Here is a 17,225-nt window from a genome sequence, read left to right on the forward strand (position 1 = left end):
GCCGCAGCAATGTCGATAAGTGTGTTTGAGAAAATATTAAAAATTGTCAAATTAATTAAATGGTAATTGTGATGGGAACAAATATGTTTTGTAGACTGCAAATAGAGTTTATTAAATGTTCCTTAAAATTTTAAAGAACATTATAATGAATCTCCCTTTAATAATGAATGTTCCCTTCAAATTAGTAATTATTATTTCTTTGGAATGTCTAAAATGTTTTACATTTACTTTCAAACAACCTGCAGAAACCCTGCTCTGGTATTATGCTTAACACTTCTGTACTGTTGGGGATGTTTTTGTCCACTCAGGGGTGTCTTGCAAGAGTCTAAAATTGACCATAACGTTTTCTGTGTGTCAGCTAGCAGAATGATTTTTGATGACAAATCTTATTTTTTAACATATTTTGAGAAAATGCTTTAAAAAAACACGCTCCGGGCAAATGTACTACCCTTTTGTTATGTTCGGGATGAAAACAACCACTAAATTAAACTGCTGTAAACATGCATCAGATCAATATTTTTTGACATAATTTTTTTCATAAATCTGTTAATCAACCTCAGTCCTGATCAAAACTACTGAATTGTTTAGAAAATTACAGGATTTTAACTTTAATTGTCAAACTCATAAATGATGTCACTGATTTAGTGGAAAAAACACACAAAATTATGTATTTTCAATATAAAAAGTAATTGTGTACTAACTAGATTATTTTACCTTTTATCACAGTCTTGGACATGTGAAACAACGTTGCTTTTGATAAATTGTTTTTGATTAATTTTCTTTTTTTTTTCTCCCTAATTTACTGTTGGTGGCTGTTTTTGCCCCATTGACTTTATAACCACATTTTTATTACAAAGCCATGACACCATATAATCATGCATTTTTGATTGTTGGCGGTGTTCCCTCTTGGGATGAGGTCAAATTTTTAATTTTTACTGTTAAACAGCAGTTGGCAGACTTCACCCTTAGATAGGCCTGTGCAAAAAAAGCTTAGTTTCTGGATTTTATATGGAGTATTATTACAACAGGAAATTAAAGTGAAAAAAAAAAAAAAGAATAACGCGTCAAAGCCAATGTTGTATACATTATTACAAACTAATAGTTCATATGTCCAAGATCTTTTTTTAATCCAGTGCACTTTTTATATTGAAAATGTCATTTTGTTTTTTCCCCACCAAATTAGTGACATCATTTATGAATTTAGCAAATTAAGGAGTTAAAATCCTGTCATTTCCTAAACAATTTAGTATTTTTGGGCTGAGGTGGATTAAAAGATTTATGCCAAAAAAAAAAAAAGTAAAATATTGATCTGATGCATTTTTACAGCAGTTTAATCTAGTGGTTGTTTTCATCAGAACTTAACAGAGGGGTAGTACATTTAAACGGGGTTAAACTAATATATATGGATAAACAATAAAATTGCACATTGTGGGTGCACTCTGGTTGCTCAATTTTGAGGATGGGTAACCAAGTGTAGCTACAAAAATAAGTCTTGCCTTCTTTAAAAATATTTTAATGCGCTCTTCATAATAACACGATTATGTAATTATACACATAGTTTCAATGCAGTTTTTATAGATTTAATGGTATTGGTCACGGTATATATTTAAATCGAATCATTGGTTAAAACTGTTAAAACATTTAAATTATTAGCACTGACCACCAATCACACACATGAAGGGCAAAGGGGATGCGACTCACACGATCCTTTCAAAATACAAGCCCCTGCTCGTTTGACTCTTTGCTGACCTGCATTTTAAAATTACACGTTTCAACTTAAACTTCACAGACTTTTAAATTGTTTCAATAACGCTCTAAATGTCAGCATTATGTGGTTTAAAGGAAATGGTATATTGCAAATAAAAGACTTGACTTTTAGTTTGAAAGTTGACCGTCCAGCTTTTATGTCGTAGCAGGTTACCTGCTCGCGGCGAGTTCGCAATTGTTGCCTTTTTGCAGGCAGTGTTAGGTTATTTGGCCTTCTTAAGTAACACATTTTAAACTTTAGGTAAGTGGTTTTTGTGTTCTATCCTTTTCCTCACACAACGAATTTGCATATATTTCGTACATCTTCTAGAAGTCTCGTTTTATCGTCTTCCGAGCGGCGAGGGCCTGTAAACGCAGGGCTCAGTGCGGTCTGTCCTCTTTGTCTACTGTGAGGATTTCTCTTCACGTTCATTCATTCATCTCGGCACATGTGCTGTTTAAAAACAATGCATTGCATTCTTTTTCCTAAAAGAAACTCAGTGCTGCTTCGTGGTAAATTAGGAAAATTATACTGAATTGTTTGTTCCTCACGATGCACAAACACACACACACACACACACCCTCAATTACAGCACTGCAGCTCTCAGGGCGTGCTGGGTAACGCTATATCAAATCAAACTGTTGATTTGCTAATATTATCTGGTGCTATTATTATGACGAGAAGCTTATATGTTTAATCACGGGAATGTGTTATGTCTTGCATTTTACACAGGCCGTTTGGCTAATATACATATACATAAAGAGAGAAATGTGTCGTTCTAACATAATGTAATGTGAATTTGAAGATTTCTTCTTATACATTTAAAAATTTTAATGTCTTACTTGAGTTTGAGTTTCTTGAGTTAAGTTTTTTTTTTTTTTCAGAAATGTATGTAATCCTCTAAAATTACACTTTAAAATTGTCTTTAACAAATGTCAGTAAAGACTTGTTTTACAATGGCTTTATTTTAAATTAATATTAAAAATAAAGCATTGGATTATGAAGAATCTTCGTATATAATAATAATAACTAATTAATGATTGAACTCAAAACAATCAACATAATAGAACAACAAATCAGCATATTAGAATAATTTCTAAAGTGTGTGTGTAGAATATAGCAGTCTTGTAATATTCAGGCTGTCTGTGAGGTCTTAAAAAGTCTTACATTCACTGAAATGTTGTGTTGTAAGTCTTAAATCATTTTAAATACATCTTAATTTCCTTATGTCCATGTAAAGCCACCCAATCGGGCCAGCACCCATCCGACATTGAGGTAAAGTTGGGGTTTTTTATTCACACTTTCAAGCTTTTTCCTTAATAATAGTTTCAGAAAAGTTTACTTTGCCAATTCTAAATCGAGAAACCATATCAGCAGCCAATCACTATCACAGTACAACATCGGTCAGTCTATTAAATACTCCTAATGTTGTTTTGGAGTCACACTTGCATGTTATTTTAGATGATATATACAAACCAGCATGGTGAACAACATAGGGAAGCATTGTAATGAATGAATGAATGTGTGAAAATAAAACCAACTTTACCTTAATCCTATCAGTCCATCTCAAGTGTAAAAAAAAAAACTCTATTTCTATTTATTAACATATGGTCTAATTATTTTACTTACTATAACATTTGTTTTTAATGTTTTAACTGGGCCATTAGAAAAAAATCCTTGGCGTTTAGCTTTGTGTAAGTCTAAAATTTCATTCATAATAGTCTATAAAAGATCTTAAAAAGTCCAAAATTTGACTTGATCAAACCTGTAGTAACCATGAATAACAAACACACTATTCCAGCTATTTACTTAACCAATTTGTTGCCCCATTTGTGTTAAAAATGTATGTTAATCAAATGTGCTAACTGAAATCTAACTAACCTTGGTCAGTACTAATGAGGTGTGTTCATGTCTTTACAGTTAATTGCTACAACTGTGACTTCAAATCCACAATACTGCAGTTGGAAGTGCTGTTCACTGGTTTGGTGCTGGAATTGTGATTTTTGCTGCGAGGAATCTACAGTGTGACCTGCTGTCTTCAATAAACCCCAACGCCATGGAGTGAGTCCCAAACATTAACATCATCTTATGTGTAAAAAACTTGTAGGAGTCAGAGATCATTTAGGAATGTTAGAATCTATCTAAACCATTTACAAATGACTAAACGTATCAACAAGCTGCAGAAAATACTGTAATAAATGTCATAAAGTTGGAAAATGTTAGTCGCTTTAGCTTTTGAAATGGACTGAATGTCTCTTTTCACTGCCCTAGTCGTGCTTCGAGTGCAAGTCAGCTGATTGCCAGCAATGTCACAAATAAAACGGACCCACGGTCCCTGAACTCAAGGGTCTTCATTGGAAACCTAAACACTATGCTGGTCACCAAGGCAGACGTTGAAGCCATTTTTAGCAAATATGGCAAGATTGTTGGCTGCTCTGTGCACAAGGGTTATGCTTTTGTTCAGTTTGCCCAAGAAAGAAATGCTAGGACTGCTGTACAAGGAGAGGATGGACGGATGGTTGTCGGACAGGTGCTTGGTGAGGACATTAAAAAAATATATATATATATATTTTTTTTTTTTTCTTCAATGTTTTTTTTTTTTCCTTGAATTGAGCTTTGAATCTTGTCTTTCACTCAGATGTTAACTTGGCAGGAGAGCCCAAACCTCACAGGTCAAAAACTACAAAGCGATCAGCTGGGGACATGTACAGGTAGGAAATACATTAATTATTGTTTTCACCTATTTTAATGTTTTATTTCAGAGGGTGTTGTTCACACTTTAACTTTGGTCTGGCTAAAAAAAAAAAAAAAAGATACATTAGATTCTGAATTGCTTAATGTTCACTGTCAATTTTAAGAACCTACAGATACAAATAAAGGTTATGATCAGGCCAATTGGAACAAAACACTGACTGTGACTTTCCACATGGGATTATTAGTGTGCACGCCCAAGGCTGCGTTTGATTGGCCACAACATTTTCGAGAGAGATTGCAATGATAATTCTGCCCCTTATTTTTAAGTTTATCTAAGTTTATATTAAAGGGCCATGAAACCCCCTCCTTTCAGCAGGGTGTATTCACACCTCTACTTTGGAAAAAGTCAGAAAAGTGGGCGTGTCCAGCTCTGTTTAGGGGGGAGTGTCGGAGGAAGAAAAGAGGCTTGGTATGGGAGTGTCTATTTGGGCGCACTGAATTTCAGAGTCAAAACACACACCCAACAGGGGAGAAAGGGACTGTTTACATGGACATCTGTAGTCGAATTATTTGCCAAATTATTAAATGGTGGACTTTAACTGTAGTTTGGCTCTTTCATTCAGGGAATTCAGTCATCTCCCTCGCCACAAACGAGATAATTGATTCGAGGAACTGCTCTAAGCGTGTATTTTCATGCAATGTTTGATACCGCACTGCGAATGAGAGAAAACCCTCTGCATTTCCTGGAAACTTAGATGCACTCAGCAGGTAGTGTCAGAAAGCCGCGTGTGTTATTCTGGTCACAAAATCCTACATGAGGTTATAGTTTGGTTGTAAAGCTAACTTGTTTACACTCTGTGCAATAGTTTGTTCGATACGAATAAAATACGAACTGAATAAACGAAGAGCACTCACTTACCAAATCTGTAGAGACAGAACAATCACCAGCAACTAGAGCCGCGTCTTTATTTAGAGGAGACTACAAACGAATCCAGATCTCAGCGTTTTCAGATGAGAACAGCTCTCAGGCAAACAATAATCCTCCTTAGACATTTAAGTTATTGTTGTCGAGCGTCACGTACACTGTAATCCACACGTGAGTCTGAGCTCTCACAGAGAGAAAATGAAAAAACTTAACTGCAGCAAACTATAAAAGCAACACTTCACGCTTGTTTTGCCAACACAACGTGGCGTCTCTGCCGTCGGAACACTATGACAGTAATGAATATTAATGTTGCACAATAGAGCGCGCTGATTGGTTTGAACCAAGCCTTACTCATGCATTAATGCATCACACTGTAAGACGTGATAAGACTCACTCTGGCACAGGCGTTCAGTCTGCACGCTGGAATACAACGCTATTATGTCATGACCGTGACGCAGCTTCAAAAATTCGTTTCAAACCGGAAGTACGAATTTGCTTGAAATAACGCAAAAACAACCAATTTACACTTTTTAGTGAAATATAGGTGTCCTAATAGTGTTTTTAGCAGTGTGGGACACATATACGACTGTCAACAGCTCAAAAAATGTGTTTTGGTGTTTCGTGACCCTTTAATCTTGCTGCGCAATAGCCCAGTGATTAGTGCGCCAACATATAGTGCAGAAATGCTCCGAGCGTCTTGAGTTTGAATCTTGGCTCATGTACCTTTCCCGATCCTACCCCCTTCTCTCTCCCACTTCACTTACGGTCAACTTACTGTGCTCTCAAATACAGGCAAAAATGCCAAAAATAAGTCTTAAAAAAGAAAACTAGCTATGTGGGACTCTTATTTTGAAAAAAGGGGAGGCAGTGATACTGCAGAGCGCACAACACATGTACACAGTAATAAACTTCATTTGTTTATGCCAAGGTTTGATATTAATTCCATCCACCGATTAGAGATCTCCACCACTTCTGTTGAAAAGGTTTAAAAAGGAATCTACTAAATTTGGTTATAGTTTTAAGTGTGGTTTTGTTTTTTTGTGCTTACTTAAGCCACATTCCTACAATGTAGATATCAGAACAATTTTGCATGTTGATTCAGTGCATTGAAGAGTGCCTTAAAGACTTAATTAAACACTAACAGCAGACGCACAAGATCATTTTAATCAAACCAAACCTACAAAATGGGAACATGCCCTCATTTACCACACTTTTTGTTGTCATCATTGCTATAATCTCTAATTTTCCAAAATCTCTCCAGCAGTAGCTCGTCTTTCGAGCTTGATTATGATTTCCAGAGAGATTACTATGACAGGTAAGACTTCAGTCATCAATGTGTATTCTTAATACTCTGCATGTGTTTTTACTGAAAGTATGTGCTGTTATTTCTTATAATCTTATACTCCTTGTGTTGTGCAGAATGTATTCATACCCTTCCCGTGTGCCTGCACCTCCCCCTCTCTCACGAGCCGTGATCCCATCCAAGCGTCCACGGGTCAGCACGAGCGGAGCAACCAGCCGTCGCACCAAGTCCAGCTTCGCAACTTCATCCAAGAGCAGCCAACGGACATCCTCTCGAACCCGTCAGTACCTCTTAAATTATTCTCACTCTTAAGATGGTTTCTTTTTAAAATTGTAGTGTTTAACACATAATTTGAAAGGGGTGGAATAATGTATTTGCTGTTAATTTATTTGCCCTCATGCTATCAAAAAATGTAGATTTTTAGTTTTTCTGATTGAGTGGAACATTAAAGTTGAAGTTAATGAATTGCAAAAGACAATGGTTTCAGCTAAACATCGTCAATGGACACTAGAACTTTGATAGTCAAAAAATACCTGTAAAACAAAATAATAGCACTAGTTCCTGATGATACACTGAATCCTATGAAGTGTAATGGTCAGTCTGTGCGAGAAGCTAGAGATTTTTTGCAACTTTATTACCTTTAATCCACAGCTCTGCAAACCGTCCAGAGCATGCTCATGAGCACAAGCTTCCTTCCTCTATTATGACAATCTTGCATGCAAGCTGTGTGTTGTATTGTTCATCAAACAGTGTTTGTTGTTCAGCTTGGTTGCTGCAACCTCCATAGCAAGTAGGGCTGTGGTGAAAATGCATTCTCAATTGATTGTGAGATTTTCAAAATGCTTTGTTTTTCACTCTTGAATAGGGTATATGCACATGGGCTTTTAATTTTCAGCCAGCCAGGGTAATTGTTACCGGAAAACTATTGTGCCGTTACAAAATTGCCACTTTGAAGATCACTGATTTATTAAGAAATCAGATCTTAACTGTCTGATTGATAAACAAAATTAAGAGTCCCAGACCAGACAAGAAGTACTGCATTTAAATTCCATTTTTATTTTCAAATACGTAAATGTATTTTACCCCAGTATTTTCAATGGACTTTCCGCACTGACCTGCTGCCACTGATGCCACTCGCCTTTACACTTTCATCTCATTTTATTCTTGGACAACTTAAAGGGCCATGAAACCCCCTCGTTTCAGCAGGGTGTTTTCACACCTCCACTTTGGAAAAAGTCAGAAAAGTGGGGGTGTCCAGCTCTGTTTAGGGGGGAGTGTCGGAGGAACTAAAGTGGGAGGGTGTGGGAGTGTCTATTTGGGTACGCGCGAGTTTCAGTCAAAATACACACACAGGAGAAAGAGATGGTGTTTAACCTACATGGACATCTGTAGTGGAATTATTTGCCAAATTATTAACTGGTGGACTTTAACTGCAGTTTGGCTCTTTCATTCAGGGAATTCATTCATGTCCCTCGCGACAAACGCGATATTTGATTCGAGGATCTGCTCTAAGCGTGTATTTTTCATGCAATGTTTGATACCGCACGGCGAATGACAGAAAAAAAACTCCGCATTTCCTGGAAACTTAGACGCACACGGCAGGTAACGTCAGAAAGCCGCGTGTGTTATTCCGGTCACAAAATGCGGTGCTAACATGTTTGCCCTCAGTGCAATAGTTAACTTAATTCGATACGAACAAACTGAATAAACAAAGAGCACTGGTCGCTCACTTACCAAATCTGTAGAGACAGGTCAATCACCAGCAACTAGAGCCGCGTCTGAAGAGAAGACTACATCCGGAATCCGGATCTCAGCGTTTGCAGATGAGAACAGCTCTCAGGTAAACAATAATCCCCCTTAGACACGCAAGTTATTGTTGTCGCGCGTCGCGTACACTGTTAATCCACACGTGAGTCTGAGCTCTCACAGAGAGAAAATGAAAACGAAACTTAACTGCAGCAAAATTTAAAAGCAACACTTCACGCTTGTTTTGCCAACACAACGTGGCGTCTCTGTGGTGTAAAGACGGTGACACTAATGAATATTAATGAAGTTGCACAATAGAGCGCGCTGATTGGTTTGAACCAAGGCTTACTCATGCATTAATGCATCACACTGTAAGACGTAATAAGGCACACTCTGGCACAGACGCCCAGTCTGCACGCTGGAATACAACGCTATTATGTCATGATCGTGACGCAGCTTCAAAAATTCGTTTCAAACAGGAAGTACGAATTTGCTTGAAATAACGCAAAAACAACCAATTTACACTTTTTAGTGAAATATAGGTGTCCTAATAGTGTTTTTAGCAGTGTGGGACACATATACGACTGTCAAAAGCTCAAAAAATGTGTTTTGGTGTTTCGTGACCCTTTAATAAAGGGGTTAAATCTATTTAACTCATTGTATTTTAATTGCATTACAATATCGATGATAAAATTCAGAAAAGCCATATAAACCTTTCACCGGAAGCTTTTCAATGGCTGAAATCACTAGCTGTGCTTATACCCCATTGATTCTGAGCTTAGTTTTTAACAGTAGATAGCACTCGAAACTAGTGATTAACCATACACTCAAAAGCCCATTACTGGCTGAGTCATGTAAATTGCTTTGAAACTAAGCTCAGAATAAATTCAGGAAAAATTAGCAACGCTTTCTGTAAATCTCAGATTCAACACGCAATCGATTTTTCAATTGATTTTTCACCACTGTTCTAGAAAACAGCATCGGGTCACGTTATGCTGAGTTCAGACTGCATTTTAGCCCTGATTTTTGACTCTCTGACAAGTTTGAGAAATCGCAGACAAATGCCTGAAATCTCAGGCAAGTCGGTGCTCGTTCATGCGAGAAACAATCAGTGTGAACTATCAAAGACGTGATCTGAGAGATTCACTGAGAATGGCGATTCAAATCATGCCGTGTGAAATGTGTTCTGATTTAAATTAACATCGCCGATTCACCTACAGCCAATGAGAGAGCAGCATGCACTAGTATGGGTATCTGCAGGCCAGCGGGAGAAATTTCTAATTCCCTTCAAATGCCATAGAAATTAATCTTGTTGCTTGTAATGTGTGACATTTTTTGGTAGCCATTAACTCGCAACATACAAACAGGGCTCGAAATTAACCTTTTTGCTTGGTAGCACCGGTGCTCCTAACTTTAAAAATTTAGGCGCATCAGCCAAAATTTTGTCACACCCACCAATTATGAGCACCGTTACTACAAGTTTTATACAAACATATTGATTGTATTTGAAATCAACACTAATCAAACTAACAAGCAAAAAAAAAAAAAATAAATAAAAAAAAAATATATATATATATATATATATATATATATATATATATATATATATATATATATATATATATATATATATATATATATATATATATATATATATATATAACGTTATATGCAAGCGTGAGGAAAATATGTCTCAACAAAATCCTGTTATTACAAGAAAATAGATTTTTATAACATAACTGAGTGACCAAAGCATACACGGTGCGCTCACCGGCCCTGCACGCACTGCTTGAATTAACGTGTTAACGGTATAACTAGTAAGATGTGTCATTATTTGTAACTGTAGATGCCATGGTTTCTAAAACAAAATCTGTCAAGTGTTATGTTATCTTCATTCTCATCTTCAGCGCTTTACAATTTTTCGCGGTAGTAGCTCTCTGTCATCCGAAGCCAGAAGGCGCTGAGTGATTGACAGCTGATATTAACCAATCATTCGCGTTCAGTGCTAGAGCAGTGGTGGGCCAATAAGAAGAGTGCGAAGACGGGGCAAGCATTACGGACTTGGATTTGTTTACTGCAGCAAGTTGACATGACAACTGTTTTAAACCATTCATGAGCGCTGCGTTTTGCGTTTCAAGTGCAGACAAAGAGCTTAGAGATGCATTCTGCGTGAATGTCTCCCGAATCCGCGCATGTGCTGAACATTTTGCAGTAAAAATTGGTCGCACACTACAATTTTAAACACTCGCAGAAATGCTCCCAAATATATTTCAAGGTCGCATAGATAAAATTTTGGGCACATATGCGACCAAAATGGTCACAATTTCGAGCCCTGTACAAATGACTAATGACCGGTTTGTATAAAATTGAGCAAAATGTTTCCTACATGATGAATGACCAGAGGATTAACTTAACAGAAGAGTAAATTAACAGCATATTTTCATGTTTGGACTGTCATTATAACTATCATGTAAATACCACATTCTTTATTTTAAGCCTTCCTTGCCTGTCGGTTTTTACATGAATTTAGTTTTTCTTTTTCTTCAGTAAAAGCAGATGATCTTCAGACTATTAAGAGAGAGCTTTCTCAAATCAAGCACAAGGTTGACTTTCTTCTGGAGAGTCTGGACAGGATGGAAAAGGATCACGGCAAGAAATCTGGTAAAAAAAAAAAAATCTTTTTACCTCTAATATATTTTTAGTTCATATTTGTTTATTTATTTATATAGCATCTTTCACAATGTAGATTGTGTCAAAGCAGCTTTACACAGTTCTAGTAAAGTCCAGTTTTCAGAGTTAAGGTTCAGATTAGTTCAGTTCAGCGTGGTTTAAATTTTACTGCTGCAAGTTCAAACACTGTAGAGCAAATCCCCCGAAGTGAAGCTCCAAGTCCCGATCCAAGCAAGCCAGTGGTGAGGAAAAAAAAACTTCACCAATTGATTTTACAATATAAAAAAAAACAATTTTCTGTTTCATATATTTTTTAATGTTTTTTTATTCCAACAAAATGCCAATAATTGCAGTCTTTAATGTCAGTTATTCATTACAAATAATTGTAATACGCTGATCTGAAGCACAGAAAACGTATTATCAATGTTGAAATGGTTATGTTGCTTAATATTTGTGTAAAAATAAAATTACTTATAAGTAGGCCCAAACGCAATCTGTGCGCAGAATTCTGCAGATTTTTAGCCAATCATTGATTGTTTATTTACGTGAGTAAATTTATGTTTATTCAGTTTTTAAATTAGTTACAGTAATATTGACTAATAGGGATGTAACGGTATCAGAATTTCACGGTACGGTAATACCTCGGTATGAATGTCACGGTACGGTATTTATTGAATCATTTACAGGAAAAAAACCAAACTTATGAAAATACTCCAAAAAAGTGCCAAAAGTGTCAATGACATACAAATTAGCCATCTATCTGTAAGCTTTGAAACAGGAACTTCAATTTTAATAACAAAAAATTATTAAACCATGTAAAAACAAAGTTTCAATTTAGTATTGTTGAAAACTCATCACATTCAACATTTAATCACACTCAGCCCATCTACACAGATGAGAGCTCTGCTAGTCGGACTTCTCATCAAGCATCTCCCGCTGGATCTAATCTCACTATATTTATTAAACGGGATATTTCATTTATCTTGTTGTCTTTATCTAACGACATATTCCCTGACTTTGGTCATTGGAATCTATTACTTGTTCTCAGGTAACGTGTTTTGGCTGAGTGCAAAGATAAGTTAATGATTAATGTAACCACGTACATTCTGTATATTGACTGATCGCTTGCCTTTATTTCCTATAATGTATAAACTTATTGTATGTTATACTTTTAAAATGGCCATTATCGATTCTTAAAACTGATACTCAGCAAAAGAGAGGGTGTGTTTCGTATTTTCACTGAAATTGAAAGGAGGCAGTTGTTATCGGCTCCGTTTTGTTATAAATATCCACACAGTGAAGATGACGCTCATATATGCAGCAAGACGCCTCAACATGTCTGCTGTCTAAGTTGCTAATATTAAAATGAAAATAGGCAGTTCCTTAAATCATGTTTACATTTTATTGTTGATAAAGTGAAACAACGAAGCCAGGGTGATGTGAATGAAGTAATAAAGTACACTGTTCCCTTTGAAGATTTACCCGTGTCCTCGGTATAGTCTGCTTTTCCATATCAAACTGAGAAGAAGAGACTGCAGCCTTGATCAAACTTGCGAAGTCTGAACTTACAAGGAGAGGATGCAGGACTGAACTGTGCGTGTTAGGCTACTTAATATTCAGGAAAAGCCCCAATCAGAGAGGCGAACGTCTGCAGCCCCGCCTCCGTTTTCAGACGTCTCCGTTTTCCATTATCCACACAGACATTATCCACACATTTCGAAACGCTCCGTTTTCGGCGCTCGAGAACTCCGGCGTAGTGTGGACGGTTGGCGTAACCGTAGCAAAACTTATGCGTTTTCAAACTAAAACGCATTAGTGTAAACGGGGCCTTAGAGTTTTCCAGCTCTTTTCATCCCCGCTTCTAGCAGCACACTCCATTTCCGCATTACTGGATCTGTAGCGACAACAGACCGCAAGGGATGATGGTCAAGCATGGGCTGATGGGTATTGTTGTTTTTGCTACCTCCCGTTCGCTTCATTCGCCTAAGCAAATTTTCTCAGAAGACCTATAGTTTTACCGAGTCATGCGACTTCGGTAATATCGAAAAAAATTAATATTGCGGTATGACGGTATTTACAATACCGTTACATCTCCATTGACTAACATGAAAATGTTTGTGATTTATTTACAATACAGTTTGTACAGTAATATTTTCTGTCTTTTAGTAGAGATATGAGAGACTTGCTTTGTTTACCAAATAAAGTGGATCTAATTGGATTTAAATTGTTAACCATTAAATACAAGTCAAAAATGTATTACTTTTTATTTCATATGTTAGGCTTTTAGTTCTGATACTCCCAAAAGTCATTTCACAAAATCCTGGCCCTGCTTATGTTATTATAAATAAATAGAAATTACATTAAATGTTTTATTTGTTAATTTATTGTAAAATAAACATTTAAAATGCATTTTATATTCATTGCTTATCTGTCTACGGTTACTTCAGAGGGAAAGAGTGTGAAGGCAGAAGTTGGTGAGGTTTCTCCCCTCCAGCATTCCAGCAAGAAAGAGAGAGAGAGGGAAGAGCAAGAGATAAACGATTCAGAAGAGGAGAGAGATCTGCTGGGGGAGGAAGAAGAAGAAGAAGAGGAAGAGGTGCGTGTGGTGGTTGCTGGAGGAAGACACCCAAAGCCGTGTGATATTCTGATGTTGCTGAGGCTGACAAGTGTCTTTGTTCTTCTCAGGTTAAAAGCCAGGGTGGAGAGAATGAGAATGAGGAAGAGGAAGGAGAAGAGGAAGAGGGTGAGCATGAAGAAGGGGAAGATGATGGCGATAGCATTAATGGTGACGACTCGTAATTTTAAACGCTCTGGATACCAGACTTCCACTCAGATTTCAGCCCTTTCAGTTCTTTTGAAAAGGTTGAAGCAAGTCTTTAAAAGATCCATCTATGATAATGTAGATGTCTGTGCTCTTATCTTAGCTGACACTGCGATCACGTCAGTTTGAGTGATGTCAGTTTATTTTTAATGTTAGCATGACATCTTTCAGGCTCTTGAAGTATCCCTCAACCTTGAAGAAGATAAACGTCTGTTTTCAACACAAACTATTACATTCTCCACTTAATCTTAATCATTGAGACGTGAACCAGAGATGATTTTATTTATCACTAGCAGAATATGTCTATAATGCTTTCTCTGTGTGGATCTGGCTTCTTCCTTGTTTGCCTTTTTGTCTCTGGTGAGTTTTTTTTTTTTCTTTCTGTGAGCAAAGTTAAAATTTGTATTTTAAAAAGGGGGAAACTTTACAGTGACTCCTTTACAGAGAGTCACCGAAGCTTCCAGTGAGCATCTATGTTTGTATTTACCTGTCTTTTTATATTGCCCTGTTTAAGAATAATTCTACAGGATCATTTCAATAAAATATTAAATTAAATTGTGCTTTTCTTTTTTTTAAACTGACGGAAAAAGTTTTTGACAGAATATTTAGGATTATTCAAAAAAAAAATTCGAATTATTTGCTTTTATCTAATAGTATTTGTATAATTATGTATTTATGTAGACATTCACAAAGGAAAGATCAGAAAACCACTGAAACTAGTGTAACTTGCTATATCGTCATAAACCCAGGTGTTCCTCCAAAGCTTTGTATACATTTGATCACCGGGCTCCAGTGTGAGAACAACACCATTGCTGCCATTACCGTTGCTTGTAGGTTTCCAAGCATGCACAGAGCACTGGGTTACACCATTTTTTTGTAAACTGATTGCCATTGTGGTTCCACCGTGGCAATGACCATAAAATCTGAAGTAATATACTCCTTTCACTGGTGCTGTGAAAATACCTGTAAGGTATAAAAGTATCCAGAGGAAATGTCATGGTATTCAAGCAGGAGTGCAATCTGTATGAATTTTCTTTACAGCACTTACCAGTATTTGAGTCATAGGCATTTCCAACATTGCTGAAAACTTTTTTGTAGACCAGAGTTTTCTCTGAACCAATGGGCCCAGTCTGTCCTTGTCCAGATGCCATAAGTCCAGCTGAGAAGGCAATCTTGTTCACTGTGAATAAGTAAACGGACTGATGTAAAGAAATTAATTTATAACATTGAAATATCTTTGTGAACAGAATGTAATGTTTACTTGCCTTCGTTGTCTTTTTGGAAATTTTCTATTTTAATTTGTGACTCTTGCAGTAAGGTTTTCAAAGCTGTTTTAGTAATACAAAATAATATCTAGTTACAGTATACAGTGCTAAACTATTGCAAAGCAAATGTCTTTACAATAATTCATAATTACATGTTCAATACAAGCAACTAGAGTTAACCTTTTATCTTACCTTCGTTCTCATTTTCTAACTTTTGTATTCTTTCCTCCATGTTTTTCAGCTTCTCAAGTTCAGCAATAATGTTCACATTTGGTGAAAATAAATCTTCTGCAATTGAGCTGCCAACACAGAACAGCAGTACGATTTGTAACACCGCCATCATCTCTTTTACTTAACTCCTGTGATTGTTCTGCTATTGAATGCCAAGGTTGCATAAGTTGTACTTTACACTTATTTGTTTATTTTAGTTGTCCATTAGGACAGGTCAGATGTTCAGTTGAGCTACACAAAGTAGTTGAAAATTAATCATGGAGTGCGGGTTAGTATTATTCTGTCATAGCAAAAAAAAAAAAGTATGGTTATTTAATCATATCGTAGTACATTTAAGGCAACTCGATTCCTGGAGAGCCGCAGCTCTGTGCAGTTTAGCTTCAACCACCTCCAACTGATGCTGTGGTCACATTAGTTTGTGCATATGAAATTCTGTTGCATGGTGCTGCAAAAAGGGGAGGGATTAAATAAGATGATTAGAAATTTTTAAATAGTAAGCGATTGGTCCATGTTTTAAATTCCTGTGCGGAGCGGTCATGTTTTGATTTAAGATTGGTGTCACATAATTATGTGATGCGATTCCGCTGGTCAGAGTTCACGAAGCTTGAACTTTCCAACACGGCATACTGTGAAACTTGTCGCTCGAGCTTGCGTTTCTTGTCTGCCACATTCATGTGCGTATGAATGCAAGTCTATGGGGAGAAAAGTCCAGTGTGACCGCAGCTTTAGTCTTGAACACCTTGATTATTTGGAACAGCTGTGTTTGATTTGGTTGGAGCAAAACTGCAGAACTGCGGCCCTCCTGGAGACCAGTTTAAGACCTGTTATTTAAGGGATAGTTCAGCAAAAGCATTTTTTTTATTTAGTCACCCTTGTTCCAAGCTTTTGAGTTTATTTATTCTGTTAAATATAAATTAAGATATGTTGGAAATCGGTAGCTATCAACTATAGTATTTGTTTTTCCTACAATGGATATTACTGTTACAGTTTTTCAGCTTTCTTCAAAATATCTTCGGTTTTCAACAGATTAAAGAAACCCACGAAGGTTTTTAAATCACTTCAGATTTGGTAAACAGTGAGTTTATTCTCATTTTGGTATGAGCTATTCCTTTAAGAAGTTTTTTTTATTTTTTTTTTATTACTTTAAGAAGTACATTATTATTATTGCTAAGTGTGACGTCACGCGGAGCGGCTTCCGGGTCCAAGCGCTCTATTCAACTGAATGGGGAGATTCATGAAATGGCAATAATAAACGTTTACAAAGCGATTTAATGCTTTAGAAAAAAAATCGCTTTGTAAACGTTTATTATTGCCATTTATCCATGCCTAATATCCAATGGCCAGAAAGTGATTAATTTTATATAAATTGTAAAATTTTTGGTATTTGTTATGCAGCAAGCCCAGAGATTGTTGTGTACACTGACTTTATGTAAAATTAACTTAAATGTGTGATAGGAATAAAACGTGATCATAAACGAATGATTTTCCGCTCAAATGAATGGCAGCTTGGACCCGAAAACAGTATTTCATACGTCACAAACACGTCACCACTTAACAAGCGGATAGTTTGGGTTGGAAGTAAAAGTGTTTTTTTTTTTTTTTTTTTTTACCCCCTTCCCCTGATCTGGAATCAGTCAGCTACATCTGGCGACACTGGCAGACCATTCAGCATCAGTGAAGAAAAAGAGATTAACTCCAGGGAAAGTCAGATTTGCTATTTAAAACACAAACGTAAAAGGTATGTCTAAAATAGCAGCTAATTTGTATTATTATAAATCTGTTTATACGCTCAATCAGTGTTTTAACCGCGAAAAGTTAAAGCA

At 36.5% G+C, this 17,225-nt stretch overlaps 2 protein-coding genes across 9 annotated transcripts; one reads left to right on the forward strand and one right to left on the reverse strand.

Moving 5' to 3' along the window:
* Positions 1-1,834: 1,834 nt before the first annotated feature.
* hnrnpca (heterogeneous nuclear ribonucleoprotein C a) lies at positions 1,835-14,461 on the forward strand. Of its 7 annotated transcripts, none has more exons than XM_087239151.1 (10): positions 1,930-2,259; positions 2,988-3,022; positions 3,668-3,808; positions 4,019-4,284; positions 4,386-4,458; positions 6,628-6,681; positions 6,786-6,949; positions 10,963-11,076; positions 13,533-13,681; positions 13,771-14,461. In XM_087239151.1, the coding sequence occupies exons 3-10, from the start codon at positions 3,804-3,806 to the stop codon at positions 13,882-13,884; spliced, it is 939 nt and encodes a 312-aa protein (XP_087095277.1). In that variant the 5' UTR covers positions 1,930-2,259; positions 2,988-3,022; positions 3,668-3,803; the 3' UTR covers positions 13,885-14,461.
* Positions 11,109-15,521, reverse strand: c1ql4l (complement component 1, q subcomponent-like 4 like). 2 transcript variants are annotated; one of them, XM_087241186.1, is made up of 5 exons: positions 15,352-15,521; positions 15,172-15,234; positions 14,955-15,086; positions 13,187-14,869; positions 11,109-11,681 (listed from the first exon to the last, which is right to left on the reverse strand). In XM_087241186.1, exons 1-4 carry the CDS (start codon positions 15,512-15,514, stop codon positions 14,592-14,594), a joined length of 636 nt encoding a protein of 211 aa, XP_087097312.1. In that variant the 5' UTR covers positions 15,515-15,521; the 3' UTR covers positions 11,109-11,681; positions 13,187-14,591. The 2 variants fall into 2 exon arrangements, with proteins under 2 accessions (XP_087097312.1, XP_087097313.1); XM_087241187.1 differs by having other exon boundaries at positions 15,364-15,518.
* Positions 15,522-17,225: the final 1,704 nt, after the last annotated feature.

This window comes from Danio rerio, chromosome 2, assembly GCF_052040795.2.
Source record: "Danio rerio strain M-AB ecotype USA chromosome 2, GRCz13ab, whole genome shotgun sequence".
NCBI lineage: Eukaryota > Metazoa > Chordata > Actinopteri > Cypriniformes > Danionidae > Danio > Danio rerio.

Coding starts and splice junctions, on each gene's coding strand:
- hnrnpca (XM_087239149.1), top strand. Junction 6,682..6,785: donor CAGAGAGATTACTATGACAG/GTAAGACTTCAG, acceptor TGTGTTGTGCAG/AATGTATTCATACCCTTCCC. Junction 6,950..10,962: donor ACGGACATCCTCTCGAACCC/GTCAGTACCTCT, acceptor CTTTTTCTTCAG/TAAAAGCAGATGATCTTCAG.
- c1ql4l (XM_087241186.1), bottom strand. CDS start 15,514: ATGATGGCGGTGTTACAAATCGTACTGCTGTTCTGTGTTGGCAGCTCA. Junction 15,087..15,171: donor TTTCCAAAAAGACAACGAAG/GCAAGTAAACAT, acceptor ACTTATTCACAG/TGAACAAGATTGCCTTCTCA. Junction 14,870..14,954: donor TGCCTATGACTCAAATACTG/GTAAGTGCTGTA, acceptor TATACCTTACAG/GTATTTTCACAGCACCAGTG.